A 25,012-nucleotide genomic window follows, 5' to 3' on the forward strand; every position below is an offset into this window, starting at 1 on the left:
GGGAGGAGGGAAGAGGGGGTGGGGCCCAGTTTTCAGTAAAGGACCAGTATGTGGGAACAGTGGCTTCCTGCTAATGATCTGTAATTACGGTACCTCCATAAATGGGGGGAAATCAGACGCTAGCTCAGAGTTGGGGGACACACACCTACTTATCTACGCACCCACCCCACCCAGAGGACAGGTACCCCGGGGGCAGGAGACTCAGTGGGGCTTGAGTAGGAGGCTCTGGCCACAGCCACCTGGTTGGGGCCGCCCGGGTGGTGGCTCCTTTTACTCGTGGTTTTGAAGCCCCATTCGGCAGGCCCACCCCTGCCTTCCTGGGGTAGCGTGAACTGAGTGCCCCTGAGCACGCCGTCACCCACAGCACGAGAGACCACGTCCTTGGTAGCTGCAGTGATGAGAAGTTGATCGGTGGGTTCCCTCTGCAGATGCAGGAGAGGAAGAGCTTTTGTCAATACTCTTGACGCCTGGTGTACATAGCGTGTTTGAAGAGTTATTGGCTGAAGGAAGGAAACAAATCTCCAATCTCGTTGGTGCTTGAGCCAGTCCCACTGGAGAGCAGACATCGGGAACTGGGAGGGGGGAGCCTTCCTGGAGAGGGTTGTTCTGAAAGCATCTCCACTTTGTGGGTAGGGAGGCACTCACCCGTGGTGCCAGGGACCAAGATCCTAGCTTCCCTGGGGCAGGAGGAAATAGTAAAGAGAAGAGACACAGCCTCGCCTCATGGCCTCAAAAGGAAAAGTCAGAGTTATTAGCTGGCAACGCTTGCAAATGAAGTCAACAAGAATTGACTGCACCGTCTTATGTGCCTGGCGCGGTGCTAGAAGCTGTGGCCACCAAGGGGAGGATAAAGTACTGTCCTCAAGGAGCTTGAGCTGTAAGTCTGCGAACAGATCACCCTAGACTAGGGGTGTCGAACTCAATCAGAGAAGGGGCCAAAATCTAAAATCCAGCCTAAATTGCGGGCCGAATGGTTTACTGAACAGTCATAAACTGTCATTGTGATGACAGCGCGGTGCGGGCCACATTGCAAGGCCTGGCGGGACGGATTTGGCCCGCGGGCCTTGTGTTTGACACATGTGCCCTAGACCCATGGTTGACAAACTGCAGCTCCTGAGCCACATGCGGCTCTTTGGCCCCTTGAGTGTGGCTCTTCCACAAAATACCAGGGCCTGGGCGAGTCTATTTTGAGGAAGTGGCATTAGAAGAAGTTTAAGTTTAAAACATTTGGCTCTCAAAAGAAATTTCAATCGTTGTATTGTTGGTGTTTGGCTCTGTTGACTAATGAATTTGCCGACCACTGCCTTAGACAGCTGTGCCCTGCACAGCCCTAGGGGGCGCCGCTCAAAGCATAGACTGTGGATTTGACTCTGAATTATGGCAGTATTACAATACATGGGAGCCACACGTCTTGAGGAAGGGCCGCCTTTTTCTAATTTGAGACATCCCGTGGGCTAGAACGCCCAGAAAGTGGAGGTAGACAGGGAAACAGTTGCAGGACAATATGACGGTGGCCAGAATGGATCTGTGTCCAAAGACAGGGGACGTAGCAGAGACACCCCGTGCACCTGAGAGTCATGTTAAGCTTCACAGAGGTCAGTTCTTCGAAAGACCATCCCAGAGCAGTTTACATAGTGATAGTTCTGTAGTGGCAAAGAGATCATGTTCACCCCCAGGCTGCCTGGATTCAGATGTGCCCTGTGCTGTGTGATCTTGGGCAAGTTGCCTGACCTCTCTGGGCCCTATGTGAGTTGCTGCTGACTCCTCGGTTCCCCAGGACTCGTGGCCAGGCAGGTGGTTTTGTAGGGGTGAAGCATGGGGGGCAGAGGGGCCTCTCGGTCCTTCCGTGCGGCCTGATAACTCATGCCCCTCCCCTGCTAATGATCTATAATTATGGAACCTCGGAAAGTGGGGGGGGGGTCGGATGTTGGGGGACACTTTTACCTTTCCTGGGTGCAAACCAAAGTTCAAATACACTCACTTATAACAAACCCATTCTGTTTTCCTCTAAACACAATGCCCGTAAAAACATGCAAATATGGGGGTGGCCGGGGAGAGGTCAGTGGGGGGGGGGGGGGGGGAGGAGACATATGTAAGACTATATGGGATACTTAAAACAATAAAGAATTTAAAAACAGAAAACAACATATGCAAACGCATCTAGGCCCGTGGCCCGTTTCCTTGACCAGGGGCTGATAAAAGCAATGGTTTGTACATTTCAGCTCTTCATGGTTTGCTGATTGTGGCCGGTCGTCACTTAACTTTACTCTTGGTTTAAGGTACGAGGGCAAAGCTGTTGAACGAGATGTTTGCTGCAGTAAGTGAACCGTATGTCATAAGCAAGACATACAATGGTTACCCTGGCATCTGAAAATGCCCGTGGGAGGCCAGCAGGATTACTGAGTGCGAGGTGTGGCCACCCACCTCCTGGCTGTGATGGCTGACGGATATTGAGTGACATATATCAATTCTAAATGTTTTCCTTCCCTGAATGTGCATCCTGGGGGATGGCCATGAAGGACATCCAGTCCTTCATACACAGAGTGGTACACACACACAGAGTGGTACACACAGTGGTACACACACACAGTGGTACACACACACAGAGTAGTACACACAGTGGTACACACACACAGTGGTGTACACACACAGTGGTGTACACACACACACACAGTGGTACACACACACAGTGGTACACAAACACACAGTGGTACACACACAGAGTGGTGCACACACACAGTGGTACACACACAGAGTGGTACACACACACAGTGGTACACACACACAGAGTGGTACACACAGTGGTACACACACACAGTGGTACACACACACAGTGGTGTACACACACAGTGGTGTACACACACACAGTGGTACACACACACAGTGGTGTACACACACACAGAGTGGTACACACAGTGGTACACACACAGTGGTACACACACACAGAGTGGTACACAGAGTGGTACACACAGTGGTACACACACACAGTGGTACACACACAGTGGTACACACACAGTGGTATACAGAGTGGTACACACAGTGGTACACACACAGTGGTACACACACACAGAGTGGTACACACAGTGGTACACACACACAGTGGTAGACACACACAGTGGTACACACACACAGTGGTACACACACACAGTGGTGTACACACACACAGTGGTACACACACAGTGGTACACACACACAGTGGTACACACACAGTGGTACACACACACAGTGGTACACACACAGTGGTACACACACACAGAGTGGTACACACACACAGTGGTACACACACACAGTGGTACACACACACAGTGGTACACACACACAGAGTGGTACACACAGTGGTACACACACACAGTGGTACACACACACAGTGGTAGACACACACAGTGGTACACACACAGAGTGGTACACACACACAGTGGTACACACACAGAGTGGTACACACACAGTGGTACACACACAGTGGTACACACACAGTGGTACACACACACACACAGTGGTACACACACAGTGGTGTACACACACACACAGTGGTACACACACACAGTGGTGTACACACACAGTGGTGTACACACACACAGTGGTTAGGGTGCGGGTCTCAGCAGTGACAAGGGCGCCCCCAGTCTCAGCAGCTGCCCCAGGCAGAGGCTGCCTTTCACTCGCACGCAGTCCCGTGTGGGTGTTGTGTAGGACGCCTTCCGGGCGGTGACACGGGGACCAGGCTCCTTCCATCGGGGCCTCATCAGGGCCCTGTGGGAGGGAGAGTGCGTTGGAGAGGCGCGCCTGCTGCTGAAGCCCTTCGGGACAGAAGGGACACGCAGCCCCCGTGGTCTGGCTGACCAGGACCTCTGGGGGCAGTTCTCAGGGGAGGCGGCTGTGGCACCTCCACCCTGTCCCCAGGCGGGCATGGGCGATAGCCCCCTCCCCACCCGACTCCCTAGTATGAGTTCAAAGCTGAGGCTCTGTAAAGCGCAGAGAGCACTGACTGGGGGTGGAGGTCCTGGAAACGGGACCAGAAATCAGGGAGAATTGCCCCCTAACTCTTCCAGACAGGGTTGGGGCCAGTCTCCTCTCATCTGTTTCTTCTTCCACCTCCTCCTCGGCAGACTCTGCTAAGATCTCCATTTGGGCCCTCACACCCCACCCGCTCCACATATGCTCTGCGCCCACAGTCCCCTCCTCCTCGTCCGCAGCCAGACCCCGCACCCTGCCCGCTGCTGCTGCTGCTCAGCATCACGAGGGAGAGCCAATGGGCTAACTTCTACTCACACGGAGCTCCTGGACGGCTCTTTTTCTCGGGGACATAATTGCATTTTTGAAAGAAGATGTTTGAACAAGCTTCCCTCTGGGCTTGCCGGAGCCTCCGTTCAGTGACGCTGTGAGAAGAGGGAGAGTCATGTGAATTTAAACACAGATTAAAAAAAAAAAAAAAAAGAAACAGAAAAAACCCCCACGTATTTGTCCTTAGTGTGTGGGTACCATGGATACAGTGTAGTGATGAGGGGTTGACTGCCTGTGTACAAACCCCACCTCTCCCACTTGCTGTGTGACTGTGGGCAAGTTAGCTGACCTCTGTGCTTTAAACACAGCTAGTGCAGAAATGTCTGTAATAGCTCAGGAGTGGTGTGTGCCCAGCCAAGCAGACCAGCTAGACCAGTGAACCCTTCAACCGGGAGTTAGAAAAATGATAGCATTTAAGAACAGGGCTTAGGAGCTGTTTGCGTTTGCAATAAAAGGGAACATGTGAACCTGAGTGGAAGCTTTTCGGTCCTCCCCTGAGTGGTCAAGAGGAGGAGCCAGGAGCTATTTAGCACAGGCTTCTGCTCAGCGGTGTCCTGCATTAACCCTGATAACAGCATTGGAGCCAGTTTGCAGAGTGACGGATATAACCAAGGCAGCAGGATTGACACACACACACACACACACACACTCACTAGAGGCCTGGTGCATGAAATTTGTGCACCTGGGAGTGGTCCCTCAGCCCAGCCTGCACCCTCTCACAGGCTGGGAGCCCTCAGGGGATGTCCGATTGACGCCTAAGCCGTCAGTCAGACATACTTAGCACCATTGCGAAGGTGGGAGAGGCTCCCATCAGTGCCACTGAACTCACTATCCGTGAGCCCGGCTTCTGGCTCCCACAGGGGAGCACACTGACCACCAGGGGGCAGCTCCTGCATTGAGCATCTTCCCCCTGGTGGTCAGTGTGTGTCATAGCGACCAGTCATTCCACAGTTCTGTCGATTTGCATATTGCCTTTTATTATATAGGATAGGAGGTGGGGGTGGGGTGGGCTTGTTCCCAGTGTGGATGCAATGAACCAGTGTTGACAAGGGATGCTCATATGGTATATGTATGCCTGTTGCTGTGGCAGGGGCTGAGAGAGGAGAGAGCAGAGAGAGAGAGAGACAGAGAGGAAGAGAGAGATTTGTTTCAAATTCACAAGGGGGTGTGAGTCAGGATGGGAGATGGGGGTGATTAAATTGACCTGGGATTCGAATCTATTCTTGTGTTCCCTGTGGTCTGAGCGAGTCTTCTGGGTTTACTTGTTGAAGGAAGTGGCTTACTTCATTATTTACCCGATTATCCCAGAATAGCAGGCAATTAGTGCCTGTGTTGGAAACTGCAGCCAACGCTCTCCCACCTGTGCACGTGTGTGAGCTCATGTCCCCTGGGGTGCACACATCGAGGGGGGCTCCTTGTTTTCAGATGACGGCCGTGAGCAGGGCCGAGATGGAGAAACTCCAGGCACTGGAGCCAGGCCCAGCTGGCTTCAGATGAGTTCTTGGCCACTGTGCCTTTTGGAGCCTCGGTTTTCTCATCTGCCAAATGGGCATTATGAGACTTCCCTTCAGGTGGTAGTTAGGATCAAGTAAGATAACCACTTACAGATGTTGGCTCTTTTATTTCTCTACACACACACACACACGGTGTCTCAAAAAACATGCACACACACATTTTAACAGCTGATAGCCCAATTGATGTTACTTTCTTCTCAGCCAGACTAAGCTTTGAACAAAGGAAATTTATCCTAAAATGCAATGGAAGTTTGAAAATGCAGTTGAAGTACGATTACTGCCTTTCTAATTATTCAAAGTGTGTATACATTTTGGGGGGTATAGTGGCCCCCTCCCAAAATATACACACTTTAACAGCTGATAGAACTCACTTAATTTTCACTCCTTTTCAGGTTTAACTGATTTGAAATAATGGGTGAAGCCAGACTAAGCTTTGAACAAAAGAAAATGTATCCTCTAGACTTTTTTTTTTTTTTTTTTTAATGGGGACACATACAAGCTAAAGTTTACGGTACAAAACTGACAACCGCTGACGAACTGAAAGCGCATAAATATCGAACAGAATGATTCTTGATGCTTGTGATTCCATTGCTTCGAATTAGCAGCAGTGCCTGGGCCAGAACGGGCATCGGTTTGAAAACAGTGTGCATTCAACATTGTTGTTATTATGGGTGCTGTGCAGCTGCTGCTGACATTCTTGTTGTTTAAGCGTTCTCTCGGTTTGCCCAGCAGGGCTGGCTCACTGGTTGACCATCGACCTATGAACCAGGAGGCCACGGTTTGATTCCAGCTCAGGTATTGACCAAAACAACGATTCATTTCTGCGGATTCTTTCACATTTTGAAAATGAGCTGGATGTTAATCAGACTGACGTTATCATCATTCCAAGTGTGTATACCATTTGGTGTGTGTGTGTGTGGGGGTCACCCTGTATTTGTCTCACCCCATTCGTGGTGCTGAGGCAGGTTCATCCTTACCTGCCCTCCCCACAGAGAGTCTCCCCGTGGGAACGTTTAGGGAGAGCAGACATATTTATGGAAGCATTTCCCTCACGTGAGGCCCTGGGGAACTGTGGTTCCGGAGTGTGAATTACAAGCCACCGCCCTCAGGACTGCGGGGAGTATGGGGGGGTGGGGAGGTGAATCGTTCTGAGATAAGCTACAGGGAAGGACAACTGGCCTGGGGACATCTGGCTGAGTCTTGGGGTGCAGGGGAATCGGGGTGAGACCCTCAGCAGAGCTCCGTGGCCGGTGCACTCTCTCTGCCCAGAGAGCTGCTGCTAACAGCCAACATTTTCCATGCCCGGCGTGAGGCCTGCCCCTTCCCCAGCCATCTCTGGGACCAGGTAATTCCCTTCCTTCATTTAGGCTCTTACCAGAACACATTTATAGCCGGGGCCCCGGGAGCCTGCCCGAGCTGCCTCGGTTGTTTGTATGAGGCAGAAGCAGGTCCCTGAAGCTCACGGGTTTTCTGAGCACTCGGTGGAGAAGGAGGAAGAGGAGGAGGGGGAGAAGGGGGAAGAGAAGGAGGAGGAGGAAGGGGAGAAGGAGAAAGAAAAATAATCCATTCTGCCTGCTGTTGTTTTTCAGAGTTGCCTCTAGCTCAGACTGCTTGGTGCCCTGGGGCTCTGCGCCTCCATCCTGGCACCAGCAGTTATTGAGCACCTGCTGTTTAAGGGGCGCTGTCCAGAGGTAAATGAGGGAGATGCAAATGCTCTTAGGCAAGGCCATTTGTCAAGCAGCCCTCGAAGGTGGGCACTTGGTCCCACATGATCCCCAGGGCAAGGCCTCTGCCCTCCAGGGCTCCATCCTAACAGCAGCCGGATGTCTTAGGACTTGGGTTGCAGCTCACCAGAGCCCAGCCTGGCCGGGCCTGAGGGAGTGAGGGGAACGGTTGGCTCCTGAGCTGGGAGGCCCAGGGTTGGCGGTAGGTAGGTATGGTCCCAGTGGCATCAGGATCGGCTCAGCTCTCTCTCATGCTGGCTCCCTTCCCTGGCAGGCTCTGTCTACACAGAGGCCAGGGAAGTCCCGGCTTGCATTTGACCATGTTTGGGCTTCTCCTTCCTCCAAAGTCCTGGGGTTGAGTCTTTGGACCGTTCGCTATCTCTGAACCGATCCTGGAGCCCTGGGGAGGAACCGGCCCCTCTCAAGCCGTACCGACCAGAACAGGGGAGAGGTGGTGCCTGAGGAGGGCCAGGGTTCTAGGGTGCTGGCAGGACAAACCACGGGTGTCACCTCTATCAACTGCCCGGCAGCCTGAGTACCTGGCTCTGGTGTAATCGGGCTCTCTGACAGGCTGGCCTGCATTTGGGCCAGACGCGTCTGTCCTCTGGGGCACAGGGTGTATGGCCACAGATCTTCCTGACCCGTGTCATCCATCACCTGTCTAGGTTCATGGCATCACAGTGCCCTCTTGTCACCCCAGCCGGAGATCTCAGGCTCCTCCCTCCTTCCTTCCCTCCGTCTTCCATCCCAGGGCTCTGGTGGCCACGGCATCCGTGCTTCTGTCCCTCCCTCTCCATCACACAGGAGCCCAGCAGCCTCTACCAGGGGCCCCTGAATGACATTAACAAGGCAAGTGCCCCAGGGAGAGGTTTCGGCTTTAGTGGAATGGAGAGAGGGAACAATTACACCTAGTTCAGAAAGGTCTCCCATCTCCCCACCATCGGGAACCACATTCCTGAAACGGGCTTGGGCCCACAACCACCTGCTGGCCAAACCCAGCTCACCGCCCGTGTGTGGATGGTCCACGAGCGCAACTTACTTTCTAGGTGTTGAAACGGTCAGGGTAGACTTAGAAAGAAGAATAGTTGGTGACACATGAAGATGACGTGGAATCCGTAGTTCGGTGAACACGAATAAAGTTTTATTGGCACTCGCCACCTTTGTTTATGGTACAGATGGCTGTTCTCATGCCGCAGGGCGGAGCCCAGGAGCTGCAGTGCAGACCATATGGCCTGCGAAACCTGAAATACTCACTTTCTGGCTCTTTACAGAAATAAGTTTGCCAATTGTTGGTTTGAAATGCGCTACTCCTGTCATTCCTGAGCTCATAAAGCTTCCAGGGCTCCCTGGGCCCCTGGGGCAGTTCCTATCCTGCACTGAAGGGCCTCCTGTCTCCAGTATCTCTTCCCATTGTCCCCTCCCCGGCTCCTCCCTCGCCTTGGCTCCTGACAGCACAGAATTCCCAGTCTCCTAGCTCCCTCCCACCTTCTTGCCTCAGCATCCAGTTCCTCCCTTTGCTAGAAAGCCTCTCTCCTTCCTGGGGAGAATCCAGGAAATCCTTCGGAGCCCAGCTGTCTCCTGCTCTTCCCCCAGTCATCCTTTCTGAGTTAGACGGATTGGTTTCCTCTCTCGGATTCCACCGAAGCTCAAAGCTCATGGAGACCTCTCCCGTGGCATTTGTTACTGTCACCGCCAGCTCCACATCTGTCTCCCCTCCCCCGGGGGATTGCAAACTTGGCCTGATTTATCCTGATTCCTTCACAGCTTAACTCCTCCTGGTGGGTGGCGCTTGTGGAAGGAACGGAAGTCAGAGCTCAGCCTGGGAGCAGAGGCTGCTGCAGGGGGAAAGCTGAGGCTCAGAGGAACACACAGGGGCTGCGGGCCAGGCGGCGGGCAGGAGGGAACGAGGAGGCCGAGCCAGACCTGACAAGGAGGAGTTGTCTTGTGCACGCTCCTGGCTAAGTTGGGAGGACGTGGATTCGGGTTGAGTTCCTGGGACTTAAAGGAGACAGTGGGGTACCGGGAAGGGGTGAGAATCAGAGAGCTCTCCGGCTTGTTCCCAGCCCTCCGCTCTGGGTAGTGAGTTCTGTGAGCTAGGAGGACTTGGTTTAACAGCACATGGGTGGGTAGTGACACCGGGTGTGAGCGGAGAGAATGGGCAGGACTGAGCTACCAGGAGGCAGGTGGCAGGGTTCTGTGGACAAGGACGGCAGCCACCGTTGAACGCATCCGACCCCCAGCCCAGCATCTCTCACCTGGGTGTGATTTGGGGGAAGGAGGCCATCCTGTGCCCTGTAGGATGCTTAGCTGTATCCTGGACTCTGCCCACCGGAGGCCAGGAACACCCCTGCCCCTGTTTGTTGTGACAACCAGAATGTCTCCAGATGTCACGTGTCTAATTGTATGAAAAGTGTTGAAAAGCTTTGTCTCACTCTCTCCTATCACATTGTTCCGGACCACGCGGTAAGCACAGCCCTAGGCCCCGGAAATCAGAGAGCATCTGTGCTCGATGGAAGTTGCCATGCGCCCCAGGATCCGTGTCACTTCCAGGCCCTGGACCCGATGTTCGTTGGTCACCTTGCAGTGACTGTCCCTCTGTGTGTACCTACACATGCGGGGTCGGGCGGGGGGACGTTGTTGGAGCCACTGAGGCGAGGTGATGACTCTGTCGGAAGGAGTGTAGTGGCTGTTTGGGGGATAATGCCTCTGTGGAGCCTGTTGCTCAGAACCCCCCTGGGTGCGGCTGGGGCCGTACTTCCTGCTGGTCTCCTTAGGTGTTATTTCACCCTCTGGTCATGCCCAAAGCTGCTGGTCGTGGGGCCAGAGGTCAGAGGTCAGGCTCGTGCTGGCACCTCGCTCTGCCAGGCTATCCCTGGATGCAGGCCAGGGTCCAGGACGGCGTCTTTCCATGTGGGGGGTCAACCTCAGAAGGTGCAGGCGCTTGCCTTCCATCCTGTGATCCAGAATGGGCTCGTACACGATGGCGGATGCAGGAGTTTAAATCCTGAGACTCTTGAGACAGAGAGAAATTCCCAGCACCTTTCCGGGAGACATGGTGCTGGTGTGTGTGTGCGTGTGTGTGTGTGTGTGTGTGTGGTGGGCATATAGGGTGAGAATTGAGGAGGGCCAGTGATTTCTATGGTGTTTGCCATTTTAACCTAAATCCAAGGTGTAGTGCACGTGGCGAAGAATCCGGAGTATTGGGCAGGTAAGTGGAGGGGGAGCGAGGCTGGCAGGACAGGGAAGAATGCAGCTGAGCTGAGAAGCAGAGTGGCCGGGGTCTCACCGATGACCCCACACCCCTCTTCCTGAGAGGAAGTGGGCTGGCTGTCAGAGGTACAGGCAGTGGCGGGATCTGAGGCCAAAGGAACTCCCTGGCCGCCCAGCCCCGTGTGCGTTGTCTGCGTCTTGATTGCCTCACGGCTCTTCACTTTGTTGATGTTCTTGAAGAGGGAGGGAGGGTGGTCCTGAGAAGCCGGCTAAGCAGAGAAGAGGCCACAGCGCAGGTTCTATGAGCTCGTGTGGTTCACCTTCCATTTTATTCTACGACGTGATGAACCTCCTGTTGGTAACAAGCTGGTAACCTCCGTAAACTCACCGTGCTCTGTGGAAGCGGAGGAGCTAAGTAATTTTCCACCAGCTCCCGGAGGAAAGCCAAGAATACAACCCAGGCCTGAGGGGCTCTCTGTCGGTGAGAATTAGCATAGAAATTACACAGAATTAGGCGGACTTTTTGTCCTGATCTAAGGAAAGAGGAATTATGTGTCCAAATGACACCCGTCAGTCACTCTCCTCCCTGCATGTGGCATCCCGTAGCCTTCTCGGTGTGTCCTCCTCTCTTCTCATGGGACTCCCTATGGGATGTAAGGACCCCCTGATCCAGTGTGACCCCATTTTAACTTCTGCAAAGACCTCATGGAGGGCCTGAGTTGTGGCCCCTCAAAATCCAAGCGTTTGAAACCCTGACCCCCAAAGTAATGGTATTTGGATATAACACTTTTAGGGAGATGATTAAGGTTAAGTTATCAGAGGTCAGAAGGTAGGACCGGTGTCTTTATATGAAGAGGAAGGGGCCCCAGAAGAAGGACCAGGAGGACACAGCAAGAAGATGGCCACCTGCAAGCTCCGAAGAGAGGCGTCACCTGCTGGCGTCCTGATTTTGGACCTCTAGCTTCCAGAACTCCGAGAAAATAAATGTCTGTGGTTAAGCCCTCCCCCGTCCCCCTCCCACAAGTCTGTAGTATTTTGTTACGGCAGCCCTAGCAGTCTAATACACCTCGTTTCCAAATAAGGCCCTGTTCTGAGGTTCCTGGGGGACATGAATTGGGGTGGGGGGCACCATGGAACCCATCATGGGGGCATATTTAGCTTTCTGTGGCCTGACTTGAGTTAGAAGCAGATGCAAACGGTGGGGAAGCTGTGCTGCATGGACCACATCCTGACCGTCTGGGCCAGTGGTCACTGGGCTCTCAGCGTAGGCCGTGGGCCAGAGTTCTGGTGTCCTGTGGGCCTGGCCGTGGCCCCTCGGAATGCTCAGGCTCGTCATTCTGTGCTAATCCGCTGTGATGCTCACTAAGGAACCTGAGCTCTCGGCACTTGAGCGTTCTTCCTCCCTTTAAAGGGGGAGGCTCAGCAGTTCCCCATGGGTGGGACCAGGATGCTCAGCAACAGGGCAGGGCGAGAGGTGGGGGCAGCAAGGATGGCTTAGGGCGTGTTGCCCCAGGGATTTTGATAAGCCCTCGTGCATCCTCGGTGGAGAGCCATCAGACCACGTGGCACCTGGGGCCTCTTCCAGCCTAAACCCCACGGCCATTGCTCCTGGAGAGAGCGATCCTTTTGGGTTTTCCAATCCTGCTTTTACTTTTCCTGTTACCTAATCTCTTTTGGAATGTGCTGGACGAGAGAGAGAGAGAGAGAGAGAGAGAGAGAGAGAGAGAGAGAGAGAGAGAGAGAGAGAGAGAGGGAGAGAGGAGAGAGAGAGAGAGAGAGAGAGAGAGAGGGGGAGAGGGAGAGGTGGGAGAAATTTGAAATTCCTTTTCATGCTGATTAAGCCAACAACTTAATCTCATTGTTTTGACTTTTGTCTGGGACGGGAGGGTGATGGTATAAAACCTACACATTCCCATCATTGCCCAGGAAAGGCACAAAGTTCTTAAGTTGTTGTACCCCACGGAATGGCAGACATATTTTTGCTCGTGGTTTCTGGCCCTGGGGTGGCTCCTACGACATACGTGAAAATGATAGAAATGTGAAGTTATGTAAATGATTTGCCAGCCTTCCAGTCTAGCTTTCATAGTTCCAGAATAAATGTCAGGGTTTAGAACGCGGGGTTATTTTTAACCGGGGTAGAACGCAGAGAGAGAATGGCATGTTTTGAGGCAATTTTATTCCTTTTTGAAGGATTCAGATCATAGTTTATATTTCCCCAAGGGCATCAACTAATTGAAAGGTTTGCGAAAGCTGGGCATCGGGTGGGAGGGCGTCTCCGTCGTGGTTCAGCATCCAGCAGTGAGGTGGCGGGTACACAGCCCTGCGGGTCTCAGAACCCATAGAAGCCACACCGCAAAGGATGAGCTTCACTGCATGTGGATCTCAGAGCCTCTATTTCTCCATCAATAAAATGGGAATCACGATCTTCTCAGGATGGGTGGATGAATGGACAGATGATCCTTCATTCATGCATGCATGCATGCATCCCTGTGTTCATCCATGTCCAAACGAGAATTGGTCAGTTTTATGAAATGCTTCAAGGAAGTCAAGGAAGACGAGTGACAGGTTCCCCTGGGCGCATGGAATCGTGGCCTAGGCCTCTGCATGGGTGGGGTCTGGGCTCTCAGCGGAACTGACCTACAAGATGCAATGTGGCCACAGCTGGTTTGGCTCAGTGGATAGAAGGGTCCCAGGTTCAACCCCCATCAAGGGCACATGCCTGGGCTGCAGGCTTGATCCCTGGTTGGGGGCATGCAGGAGTCAGCCAGTCAATGACACTCTCTCATCATTGATGTTTCCATCTCTCCTTCTCCTTCCTCTCTGATGCCAATTTTATACATATATATATTAGATAATAATATATATATATTATAGATAATAATATATACATATTATAGAGAATATATATATTTTAAAGATGCAATGTGCCTTTTTTATTTTCAAGAACATGACTTCTTGTCATGCCCCCTGAGCTTCCGGACGTGCAGAGCCTGCTCCTTGGGTAAAGAGGACCTTGTTGTGTGCCTGTTGTGGGTGAAATACTCAGGTGACAAAGGCCTGATGTTGGGTGGGCTCCCACCCTAGGTTCTCCTCTCACCTGTGCCAAACCTTGACTCCTTAGCCTCTCAGAGCCTCTGTTTCTCCATCAGTAAAATCTTCTATTTCTCCATCAATAACAATCTTCTCAGGACGGACAGGACACATTGAAGGGTATGGGAATTGAGTAACAGCCTTCAAAACTTGACGTGGGTGGCACTCTGTCCATGGGCTTGCTGCCTGCCCCACCTGTCCAAGTCAGTGACCCCTGGCTTGGTCACCCCTCACCAGCACAGCAAGCTTCTCATGGCCTCTTGGCCATTTGCCCCCCACCCCCCCACCAGCCCCTCAGGACACACCTGCAGGGCCCAGTGCCTAGCCCCGTGCCTGGCACCTAGGAAGTGCTCAAGAAACATACGTGTGCATATAAGCCTAACCAGTGGTCACGGACCACAGGGGGGGGGGGGCATACGTGGGGAGGGGTTTGGGATGGGAATGGGGGGATGAGGACAATTATGTGATACCATAATCAATAAAGAATTTTTTTTTTAAAAAAAGATACATGGACTTGCCACCCCCCATTGCAGAATCAGGGTGCTTGCCGCTTTCTGAACACGGTGGCTTCTGTGAGAGTGGGATCAGCCCCGAGATGAGTGGCTCGGGTCCCGTTCGCACGGGGATCTCACCCGCCTGCTCGCAGAGCGAGGGCAGCACCTGCTGCTCGGAACAAAGGAATGCGTCTGGAGAGCGAGCAGCGATGTTGGCGAAAGGATAGCCCTCGAAAGGGCAGCGCTGACTCAGGTTGCTGAGGTGGAACGGTGTCACCACGGAGCTCAGTGTGTCGACCGAAAGGTCAAGAGCGCCCGGAGTGGTCTCGTGGGTGCAGCGCTAGAGGACGTGGCAGCTGGTGTGGGAGGGGGTGGCAGACGCTCTGGCCCAGGGACCTGTGGCTTCCTTTCCGCTGTCTAGGATGACAGTGGAAGGAAAGACCCCGCCCTGCTCCGTGGCCCTGCACACAGTGGGGGGAGGGAGACGCCTGGGAGTGAGAGAGTGCACTAACACGGCGCGTCCTCTTGTCTTCCAGCCATTCACGAGTTCCCCACAGACCTGTTCTCCAACACGGAGCGACAGCACGGAGCCGTCCTGCTGCACATCCTCGGTGTAAGTGGCCCTCCCGAGGCGGGCACTCCCCCAGGCGAGGCAGGTGGAGCCGGCCCACAGAGCACGGCTGAGCCACGGCGTGCCCAAGGTCACGTGCAGCCCTTGTCAGAGCCCGTGGGGGGGCAGATGCTGGACCCACAAAGAAACAAAGTCAACGATGAGAGGTGACTTGCTCCGTGTCACAGAGTGAGAGGCCCGAGCCAAGACTAGAATCTGAGTCCTGATTCCTCAGTTTCTGCATCTTTCCCAGACTCGCAAGCGGGAATGAATGTAGGCCTTGCCTGGCGCATCATAAGTGCTCTGCGCGCGCTTGCTGCCCGGATCCCCCCAAATTTACCACCTTGCACAGCTGTAGTGTAAGACTCCAGTGCACTTCTCAGACTTTCCTCTGTACTCAGAGGGGTGTTGGTGCCAAATGGGGGCGCTGAAGTAGCAATTCAAAAAGGAATCATGGGTTCAAACCCATGTGACAGGTGAAAGTCGCTCTCCTTGGGTTTGAGGTAGGCAAACCACAGGCTGTGGCCACTGCCCGTGTTTGTAAATAAAGTATTATTGGAACACGGCCGTTCATGCCCATTCGTTTCTGTGTTATCAACGGCTGCTTCTGCTTCGGTGGCAGCGCCGAGGAGCTGTGACCGAGACTCCACGCCCGTGGAGCCACAAGCCGTTAGCTCTGTGTCCCTCGGCAGAGAAGGCTTGCCAGCCCCATTGTAGTATGCAGGCGGCCACGTTAGATCAGACACAGCCCGTTCTCCTCTTGATTAGGTTCCCGGCCGCTCAGCACCATCTGCTTAGATATTCAAACCCGACCAGAGAGTAGTCTCTGCAAGAGATAATTAAGAAAGTAAAAGCTGGGATTCTCACATTGGTAGCAGCCAGCCGGGGGTAATGAATGAGTGAAGTTTTAATTAACAGGATGCACTGTTAATGGAAATGAAGGGTAGAATGAAGATCGGCGGCAGAGTTTGAGTGACAGGCCTGTATATTATTTCTGTAATAGAGTTATTATCTCCCTAGTTTCTCTGTGTTTTATTTTTTGGGTTTTTTGTTTTATTTTTTCATGCACTCCCCCCTTTTTCACTAAGAGAGTGTGAAGTAAGCCCTTAGTTTTGTTGCTCTGCCTCACATCTTGGCAATGCCGAGACAAAACCCGGAACCTCAGGGCCCTTCGGGAATTTTGCAGAAACTCAATAGAGCAGGGATTGCAGACCGTGGCTGGCGGGCTCATTCCAGCCCACCTCCTATTTTTATAAATAAAGTTTTATTGGAACACAGCTATGGGCATTCTATGGCTGTTTTCCAGCAATGGAGACCTCAAAGCCTAAAATACTTACTATCTGGCCCTTTAAGAAGAGGTTTACTGATCCCCATTTTGGAGGAGGCGAAGACTCCAGCTTTAGCGCCAGATTCAAGTGATGGGAGCAGTAGTCCCTCCTTGGCCCCCCTTTCTCTCCAGTGTTTCAGAGATCGCAGGGGAGCAAGAGGCTCTGGCCTCGCAGAAAACCTTTTGCCTAGGAGACAACGTTAGGGGAATCCCTGGAGGTGTCAGTTCAAGTCAGAATCCTGAGATTTGCTGTGGGGTCTCTCCCACCTCACTCTCTTCCTTCAACTGTACCCCCAGTATTTGTTTCATTTTGCTTCCTCCCAAAGATAATCAAATCCAGGACGGCCACACCTGGACGGCCGTGGACACCTGCCCCCGATGCCTTGGCCACAGCTGATGTGCCTTCCGTTTATTTTATTTGGTCGTAGCTAAGTAGCTGTGCAGTGTCAGGTGGCACTGCTGCGGGTGGAGCAGCCAGGCTGGCCCTCCTTGGCGCACGGGGCGTTCATATCACGTTTTCTTCGCGGAAAGAAGCGGCTCCCCCCGGTGCTGACTGTGAAGTCCCATCTCTTTCCTGCGGGTCCTCACCCTTGCCTCTCCCTCCAGCCTCACCTCCTCCATTTCCCACCTCACTCTGTGTTCTACCTCCACCCGTTCTACCTGTCGTTCCTCAAAGGCATCGAGCGCACCCCTGCCTCAGGACCTTTGCACGTCCTCTTTCCTGGCAGTAAGAGATGCTTTATTTGCCTGTCTGTTTGTCCCCCGCTAAGCTAAGCGACAGGAGGCAGGGGCTTTTATTGGTGTCCTCACCGTGCGTCCCTGACGCCGAGCATAGTGCCCAGTACCTGGGTGGGCCCAGTAGAGCTGCGTTGGGTGGACAGGGCAGAGGAGGGGTTCTGGATGGAAAGCCATTCTTCAATGATCTGTCCCCACTCTGTCTTTAAACAGAGGCAGACACTGAGACCTAGAGGCGTAACTTACCCAGAGTCACTTGGCACATAGTGTGAGCAGCGGCATTAGAACTCAGACTCTCTGTTCCATGGACCTCCCGTTGTCAGGGACTTGTGCCAACACCAAGCAGCACCCTGGGAAATGCCAGATCTCAAGGAAATGGTGCCTTCACTAAAGAAAAAGCTGGATTATCGATTTTTAAATTCTTAAGATGGTGATTTAAAGACATTTAAAAAATATATAATTTTTTAATTTTTTACAGAGAGGAAGGGAGAGCTAGAAACGTCGATGAGAGAGTAACATCGACCAGCTGCCTCTTGCACACACCTCCACCGGGGACGTGCCTGCAACCAACGTACATGCCCTTGACCAGAATCGAACCCGGGACCTTTCAGTCCGCAGACCAATGCTCTACTGAGTGCACTGAGCCAAACCGGCTTTGGCTGATTTAAAGACATTTTTATTGATTTCAGAGAGGAAGGGAAAGAGAGAGAGAGATAGAAACATCAACGATGAGAGAGAATCATTGATCAGCTGCCTCCTGCACGCCCCACACTGGGGATCAAGCCCGCAACCTGAGCATGTCCCCTGACCGGGAATCGAGCCGTGACCTCCTGGTTCATAGGTCAGTGCTCAGCCACGGAGCCCTCCCAGCCGGGCTGACAATGGTGATTTTAAATGCTTTCCCTCAAAGGTTCGGTGTTGCCTTTGGAGGGCATGCTCTGTGCTGGGAGAGCTGCTGCTTTAAGGCGAGGGACAGAGCATGAGGCCCTGTAGCCTGGGTTTCAGTCCCCTCTGCTACCCAGCAAGTGCTTCTCTCTGGGCCTCAGTTTCCCATTTTGTCAGTGAGGGGATCAAGGGAGTCGGTCACTGTGGTGCCGGCATTTTCCTCTAAGCCTGCCTGTGTGCCCGGCCTCTGCCCGCAGGCCGGTTTGGGTGTGATGGATGCCCGGCCATGCCCTCTTGGGGGCAGGTGCCCTCTCTGACTCTCTGTTCCGCTCCCCCCACAGGCTCTGTACATGTTCTACGCGCTGGCCATCGTGTGCGATGACTTCTTCGTTCCGTCCCTGGAGAAGATCTGCGAGGTGCGTGGGAGAGATGTGCGGCCTGCAGCCAAGTCTGGGAGGGGTCGGGGGTGATGGAGGACACGGGGCACGTCGGTGCCAGGCCGAGGGGGACCGGGAACGCCTGGCAGTGCAGCCTGGCAGGCCGGTCACTCAGTGTCGCCATGGCGAAGCCTCACTCTGAGACACTCAGACTAGAGTTTGCGGGCTGCCCGCGTCCTTCCCCAGACCGGGCAGAGCAAGTGCTCCCAGGGCGTAACTGCTACCCACATGTCTGGCTCCCAGGCAGGCAGGCCAGCCGGCTGCCCACAGTGAAGCCAAACCTGGCAAGTTAGGGAGCATTTGCCATAACCAGGTGACAGAGGCAGGTGCCAGGTGGGGATCTGTGTCCGGGGGAGGAGGAGGCGGAGCTGCCAGGGCAGGGAACACCCTCTGTCCCAACCATTGCAGATTGACATTTCCTCCTTTCAATTATTCTGTTAAGTTTTCGCTTTTCTTCTCTGTAGCCGTACACAAGACCCCAGCCTGTTTCTATCCTGCCTCAGTCTTGGCTTCCAGTCAAGGAAGGAAAAGCACCTACTGTGTGCAGGCTGCTCGGGGCTTTGCCACACTTTACCCGCATGAAATCTCCCAGCTTTTTGAGGCCGTATTGGTGTGACCTTTATTGCTGGGGACATGGATTGTTAGGGACAGGCAAAGATCAGGGGCTGGCTCCTTGAGCTGGTTCTCCTAAATAATGAGTGACCCGGCACAGTTATGCAAATGCTTTGTCTCACCTCCTCTTGCCCCCCTCAGAGGGAGCCACGTGTTCCCCTCCAGGTCCGGGAGGGGTGGGATTCTGGATTGAGGGCCCAGTAGAGCGGCTGAGGCTGAGGGCCAGGGAGGAGACACTGCCAGGGGAGGAGCTGAGCTGACTCCACGCTCTCCCTGGCTGCCGAGGTGTCCAGTCAGTGCGTCCCCCGCCCCCACGTCTCAGCCTGAGGGTCTGCAGTCACTTCTGTTTCAGAAACTCCATCTGAGTGAAGATGTGGCTGGAGCCACCTTCATGGCTGCGGGAAGCTCAACGCCGGAGCTGTTTGCTTCTATTATCGGTAAGAAATCCCACCAGCCAGAGACACAGGATCTGGAGAGTTCCCAGGTGTGGTGCCCTGACAAGTCAAGGCATTTGTCAGCTCCTGGCCTCGGTTTTCTCATCTGTAAAACGGGGGAGTGGGAGAGACAGGAAGTACATTAGTGGTTCCCTGGGGTGGGACCACTAGTGGGTGGGGCCGGGGTGCTAATGCGTACGGGGAGATGAAAATGTCCCCAAATTAGATCGTGGTGATGGTTGCACAATTCTGTGACTATCCTGCAAAACGCTGAATTGATACTTTAAACGGGTGAATTTTATGGCATGCGAATTATATCTTAATAAAGCGGCTCAAGAAAATGGAATTAGAGTAGCTGGTCTTTCAGGGCATTGAGGGCGTTCTGTTTGATAGCGGGAACAGCTCCCCTGGTTTGGGGATCGGGGGGCAGTCAGGGAGACACAGACCTTGCAGCCGGCCTGGGTGTGCGGACGGGGCGGGCCTGGGCCCTGCAGGTGAGGATCTGTGCCTTTCCCTTGCAGGCGTGTTCATCACCCACGGAGACGTCGGGGTCGGGACCATCGTGGGCTCCGCCGTGTTCAACATCCTGTGTATCATCGGCGTGTGCGGCTTATTTGCGGGGCAGGTCCGTGGTTTCTCTCCCCTCAGGAAATGACGTCAGGGACAGCAGTGGGGAGACCTGAGGACCAGCCTTGGCCATGGCCCTGACCCCTGGGGCTTGGAGCGAGCCTATCTCCTGCTGCCCTGAGCAGGATTCTGGAAGGGTTTGGGGCCCTGGGGCTCCCAGCAGGGAACACATAATGGGCCGGTCGTTGCTACCCACCTTCATCTTCCTGGTGCTCAGGGCCGCGGGAGGCGGGTGGATGCCGCTGTGAGACGTGACCTCAGAGCACTGAGCTCATGGGCAGGTCCTGCTTGGCCGAGGGAGGCAGAGAAGGGTAGCCACTTACCACCAGGAGGTTCCAGTGCCTCTGGCCTTGGCCTTGACATAGGGCTTCACCGCTCAGTGGGTGGGGTCCTTACTTTGGAGGAGCAGGGGGTGGCTTTCCCGTCACTTCTGAGTGTCATTCCATGGCTCCATGCTGTCCCCAGAGTCTAATGGAGAGCACAGTGTGGCCCCGAGCAGCCAGGCACGATTGTTCCTGGTGGCACAGTTAGGAGGAGCTCCAAGGGCATGTCCCTGTGCGGCCTGGGGGGCTGGGAGGGGCCCCCCCCCCAGCAGCTGTACCCGCTCCCTCCCCCATCTCTCCAGCCAATAGCCACTGACAGCCCTTTGCGTGCAGGTGGTCCAGCTGACGTGGTGGGCTGTGTGCCGGGACTCCGTGTACTACACCCTCTCTGTCATCGTGCTCATCGCTGTGAGTGCCCTCCCCCTCAAGTCGCAGGCCCTCCCCCATCTCCGTCCCTAGCCCTGTGACCAGAGGACCCCGGCTCCCAGGCCCTGCGGTCGCTTTGACCAGTTGCCTTGCCTGTGCCCACTTGCCCCCAGAATCTCAGACACCTTGCATCTGGAGCAAATCCAGGGACGACCTTGAGGGCAAAAAGGCCTCTGCAGAGCCAAGCATGCTGCATGGTCCACGCGGTTCCCTTCATGCATCTCCTCTGAGGCCTGGGGACCCTCACACAGAGCCCGTTTCCTAAGGAGCCGAGTTCCGGGGTCACCCTCACTGCCGAGCAGAGCAGAGACGCAGCTGGGAGCTGTCAGAGTTGGCAGCGAGATGAGCGGTGGGAGTCAGCGGGAGGGGAGGGGGGAGCGCAGGGGGGGGAGGCAAAGGAGATGAAATAGGAATCCCAGGGGCTTGCTGGTATGTGTGAGAGTATCCCTGTGTCCCCCTCTCCCCTCAGGGCTTGAGGTCACATCATGGCACATGACTGTGAAGCACATGACACACAGTCAGGCTACTGCCCAAGAGTGTGTCACCCACAGGGAAGCAATTTCAATCCAAAAGGAGTTTTAGGTTGTATTCAGAGAGGGCAGATGGCATGGTGTGCCCAGTTGTTAGGGCATGTGCCCTAGAGTGACAGTTCTCAACCTCACAAGACCTAGCGCCTGCTGTGTGTGACAGTCCGTTATCTGTCACTGTGTGCGAAGTTTCCCCAAAACTCAGTGGCTTAAAGCAACAGGCGCTTATTACTCCCATTTCTGTGGATTGAATTCTGGAGGGGAGTCTTCTGGCTCAGGCTCTCCCACAGGTATCGTCAGGGGCTTAGTCACCTCAAAGCCCCCTGCCTCCAAACCTGCCTGAGAACCCACCCCCAGGGCTTTCAGAGTGAGGCATGGAGGAGCCAGGATGGAAGCCACAGTGTGTGTGACCTAACCCCCGGAGTGGCCGCCCATCGCTGATTCTTAGGGACAAGGGCTAGTCCAGGCCTTGTACACAGGGGGACCGTGAAGTCAGGCGGGGGGTCATTGGGGCCATCCGAGAGGCTGCCTCTCGCACCCTGGAAAATGAGTTCTAGATAAAATAATTCACCTGCACGGAATGAACAAAAACCAGCCTTGGCCGGCGTGGGTCAGTTGCTTGAGCGTCGTTCCATGCGCCAAAAAGTTGCTGGTTTTGTCAAAGCACATGCCCGGGTTGAGGGTGCATAGGGGAGGCAGGCCACTGATCAATATTCCCCTCTCCTATTGATGTTTCTCTCCCTCTCTCCTCTCTCTCTAAAATCAATACAAATACATATTAAAAAAAAACAAAAAAAAAAAAAAACACACACACATTAACGCCTAAACAATACAAAAAGGACCCGTAAAAGTGATTTATAACAAAAGAATACACCTTTCAGTGCTTAAAGGTTTGGGCAGGAACCTGCTAGAACATGCCAGGATATATTCTGCTGCCCACCCCCACCCCTATCCCCCGCCATGGACAGCAGCCTGACAACTCTTAGCTCAGACCTAGGCCCTTGTGCCGGACTGGCCCTTAAACCTGAGTGGTGCTGACATCACCGACATGATTTCCCAAAATGATGAGCGACTCCCGATAAAATCCTAAAAGAGCCAAGTGCAATTTCTCCCCATGGCATGACAGTTGCCTCACTAGAAAATTAAGTATTTTCCTAAACCATGTAAAAAAAAAACAAAAAAAAAAAAAAAAAAACACCTACATTCTAGGCTCCCGATATTTTATCTGTTTTTGTCATTTACCTGAATATTTAGCAGGACGCTTAACACTTGTGCCAAATGTGAGAAACTCTAATAGAACCGTCTCACGCGTTCCAGGCTGGCCAGCAGCCCGGCTTTCACTGCCTCTGAAAGCCAGGGGCCCTCCATGGGGTTGTAAAACCCAAAAATAGCTCCATAAGGGTCCCGAAGTGTCCCCAGGTGGAGTGCCACTTTCTCAGAGCCTAGAGTTCGGGGAGACTCCAGCGATGCCCGGTCAGGATGACCTTCTCAGAAGCAGCACCTCCAAAGCAGGTCCTGTGTGCGGCCGCCCACATGACAGCTGGGAGCGGGGTGCAGTGGGCCCGGGTTCAGACAGAAGCCCCTGGCCTCTGCTGGGGTCCCCTGTGGAAACCTCTGTGTCTCCAAGATCCAATGGGGGGGGGTGCAGCCCCTCCAACAACCTGTCCCCCTTGGGCTTGGCTTGGGTGCTCCCAGGCCACTGATCAATATTCCTCTCCCACACTGATGTTTCTCTCTCCCCCTCTCCCTTCCAGTGATAGATAACTAATATCCTCCTCTGGGCCACATGTCAAAGATGCAGGGTGGGGTTGACGGGCCATGTCAGTGCCCGATTAGGAAAGCATGGAGTCCCCCACCATGGCCCCCTGCCTCCCTTCAAACAGTACAAGTGGGTCTTATGCCTCCAGAAGTTCCAAAGGGTTTACTCTTTATTTTTATGAAAATAACACCCCTTCTTTCCTATACACGCAGGCACCATAGGTAAGTAAGTAAATAAGCAGGCAGATAAGTAGGCAGGTAGGGTGGATGGTTGGGTGGGTAGATGGATGGATGGATGGATGGATGGATGGATGGGTGGGTGGGTGGATAGATGGGTGGATGGATGGATGAATGGATGGATGGATGAATGGATGGATGGATGTCTTCAGTTTTTAAGATTTGTGATTGCAGCAACTCTGTTCCATTAGTGAGGGCCAGTCCCTGCCAGGTTGGCCCCAGCCGCTAGTCGGACCACAATGAAGCACAAGCCATTTCTCGGAGAGGCCCCCCGCTCTGCGGGCTGTCGGTTGCCTCGCCTGCTGACCCGGGTTTCACTGAAGGCCAGGTCACCTGGAGGTGGGGAGCCGGGAATGGAGAGAGGGCCCGGCTTTCTGTGGAAGCACAGAGGTGTGGCCGCTCTGGGTACTGCCAGGCCTGTGTTTGGTTTTTGTTTTTCTGTTGTTTTTTTGAATAAATATGTTTTCCTCCTTTTGTGTCTTTTGCCTTCCAGTTCATATATGATGAAGAAATTGTGTGGTAAGTTTTTAAAGTTTGTTTCTCCTTCGGTTTTGTTAGTGTCCTTCTTGGGTGTGTTGGATCTTCTTCGGAATTATTTTTACAAACACAGGCTTATGAACTTGTAAAAATAAAAAGGGTATGATTCTAAGCAGTCATGCCTTAATTTGTTCTTTCAAAGTGACAAACATGGTTTCCCTTACTATTCCCATCCTACCAGATACCAAGATATGCACTGAGTGGCCAGATTGTGATGATCTTTGAACACATCATAATCTGGCCACTCAGTGTACTTCTCTTGAGTACCTCGTTTATTGAATATCAAAGATACTATACATCGTGCACCTGATCAGTTTTCCCCTTTGCACCGGCAGATAGAAAGCTCAGGGCAAATAGATGGTTGATCTCCAGCAAAAGTCTAGAATACGTTTGGTACCCATTGGAGATACGCTGAGTGGCCAGATGATTATGCATGCAAAGATCATAATCATCTGGCCACTCAGTGAAGCATAAAGCTAACGTGATTCAAATGGTGCAATGTTTTGCACAGGGAGAAGCATAGGCCAGTGTGGAGTATGGAACCGAGAGCCCAGGAGTAGGCCCACTTCTGGGCATGGGGATATGGCAGGTGTCATGTGTGACAAGGCAGTGAGCTGGGGAGGGGGGCTCAGCTGCTGCTGGGACCACCAGGAATCCACACAAAACAAGGTACCGTCACCTCTGTCCCTCACACCTTATACATCCCAGGGGAGCGAAAGTCCTCGCTGTAAGAAGCAACATTAAAATAACATAGAATAAAACATGGGGACTCACCTTTATGACCTTGAAGGCGGGAATGAGTCCTTCACTAAGATCGTACGGCGCAGACTTTAAAGAAAAGGTGGGTGTGTGCACTATCTGGAGCGTGACTATATCTTCCCTTCGTATAAACCACAGTGTCCCCTGCATGACAGTCAGAATCTGCACCCTGTGAGTGACTATTTGGGGTTATATTCAGGAGGCCTGATGGGAGGGGCTGCGTACTGTGGGCTCAGGGAGGCCTGGTGCTGGCCCCGCCTGGCCCCTAACCTGCCCGGTGACCCAGGAACCTCTCCACCCCCCAGTCTCCTTTTCCTCACCTGTGGATGGAGTTAGGGGTGGGGGTCAGATCACCTCCCAGACCCTTTGTGGCTCTGCTGGTCCTTGGTCCTTGTCAGCCAAGGAAGCGCTCCCAAAGCGATGATCGCCCATGCCGGGCACATGTGTCAGGTGAACGAACACACTGAA

General features: G+C 53.6%; 1 protein-coding gene across 2 annotated transcripts in view; it reads left to right on the forward strand.

Moving 5' to 3' along the window:
* SLC24A4 (solute carrier family 24 member 4) overlaps positions 1-25,012 on the forward strand; it is a 107,382-nt gene that overhangs the window by 54,222 nt on the left and 28,148 nt on the right. For both annotated transcript variants that reach the window (XM_036411674.2, XM_036411675.2), the window contains exons 3-8: positions 14,847-14,923; positions 18,209-18,283; positions 19,269-19,353; positions 19,872-19,975; positions 20,634-20,708; positions 23,742-23,767. In XM_036411674.2, the coding sequence (XP_036267567.1) occupies positions 14,847-14,923; positions 18,209-18,283; positions 19,269-19,353; positions 19,872-19,975; positions 20,634-20,708; positions 23,742-23,767 (442 nt within the window). The remainder of the gene's footprint in view (positions 1-14,846; positions 14,924-18,208; positions 18,284-19,268; positions 19,354-19,871; positions 19,976-20,633; positions 20,709-23,741; positions 23,768-25,012) is intronic.

Source organism: Pipistrellus kuhlii, unplaced genomic scaffold (genome assembly GCF_014108245.1).
Source record: "Pipistrellus kuhlii isolate mPipKuh1 unplaced genomic scaffold, mPipKuh1.p scaffold_m20_p_41, whole genome shotgun sequence".
NCBI classification, from domain to species: domain Eukaryota; kingdom Metazoa; phylum Chordata; class Mammalia; order Chiroptera; family Vespertilionidae; genus Pipistrellus; species Pipistrellus kuhlii.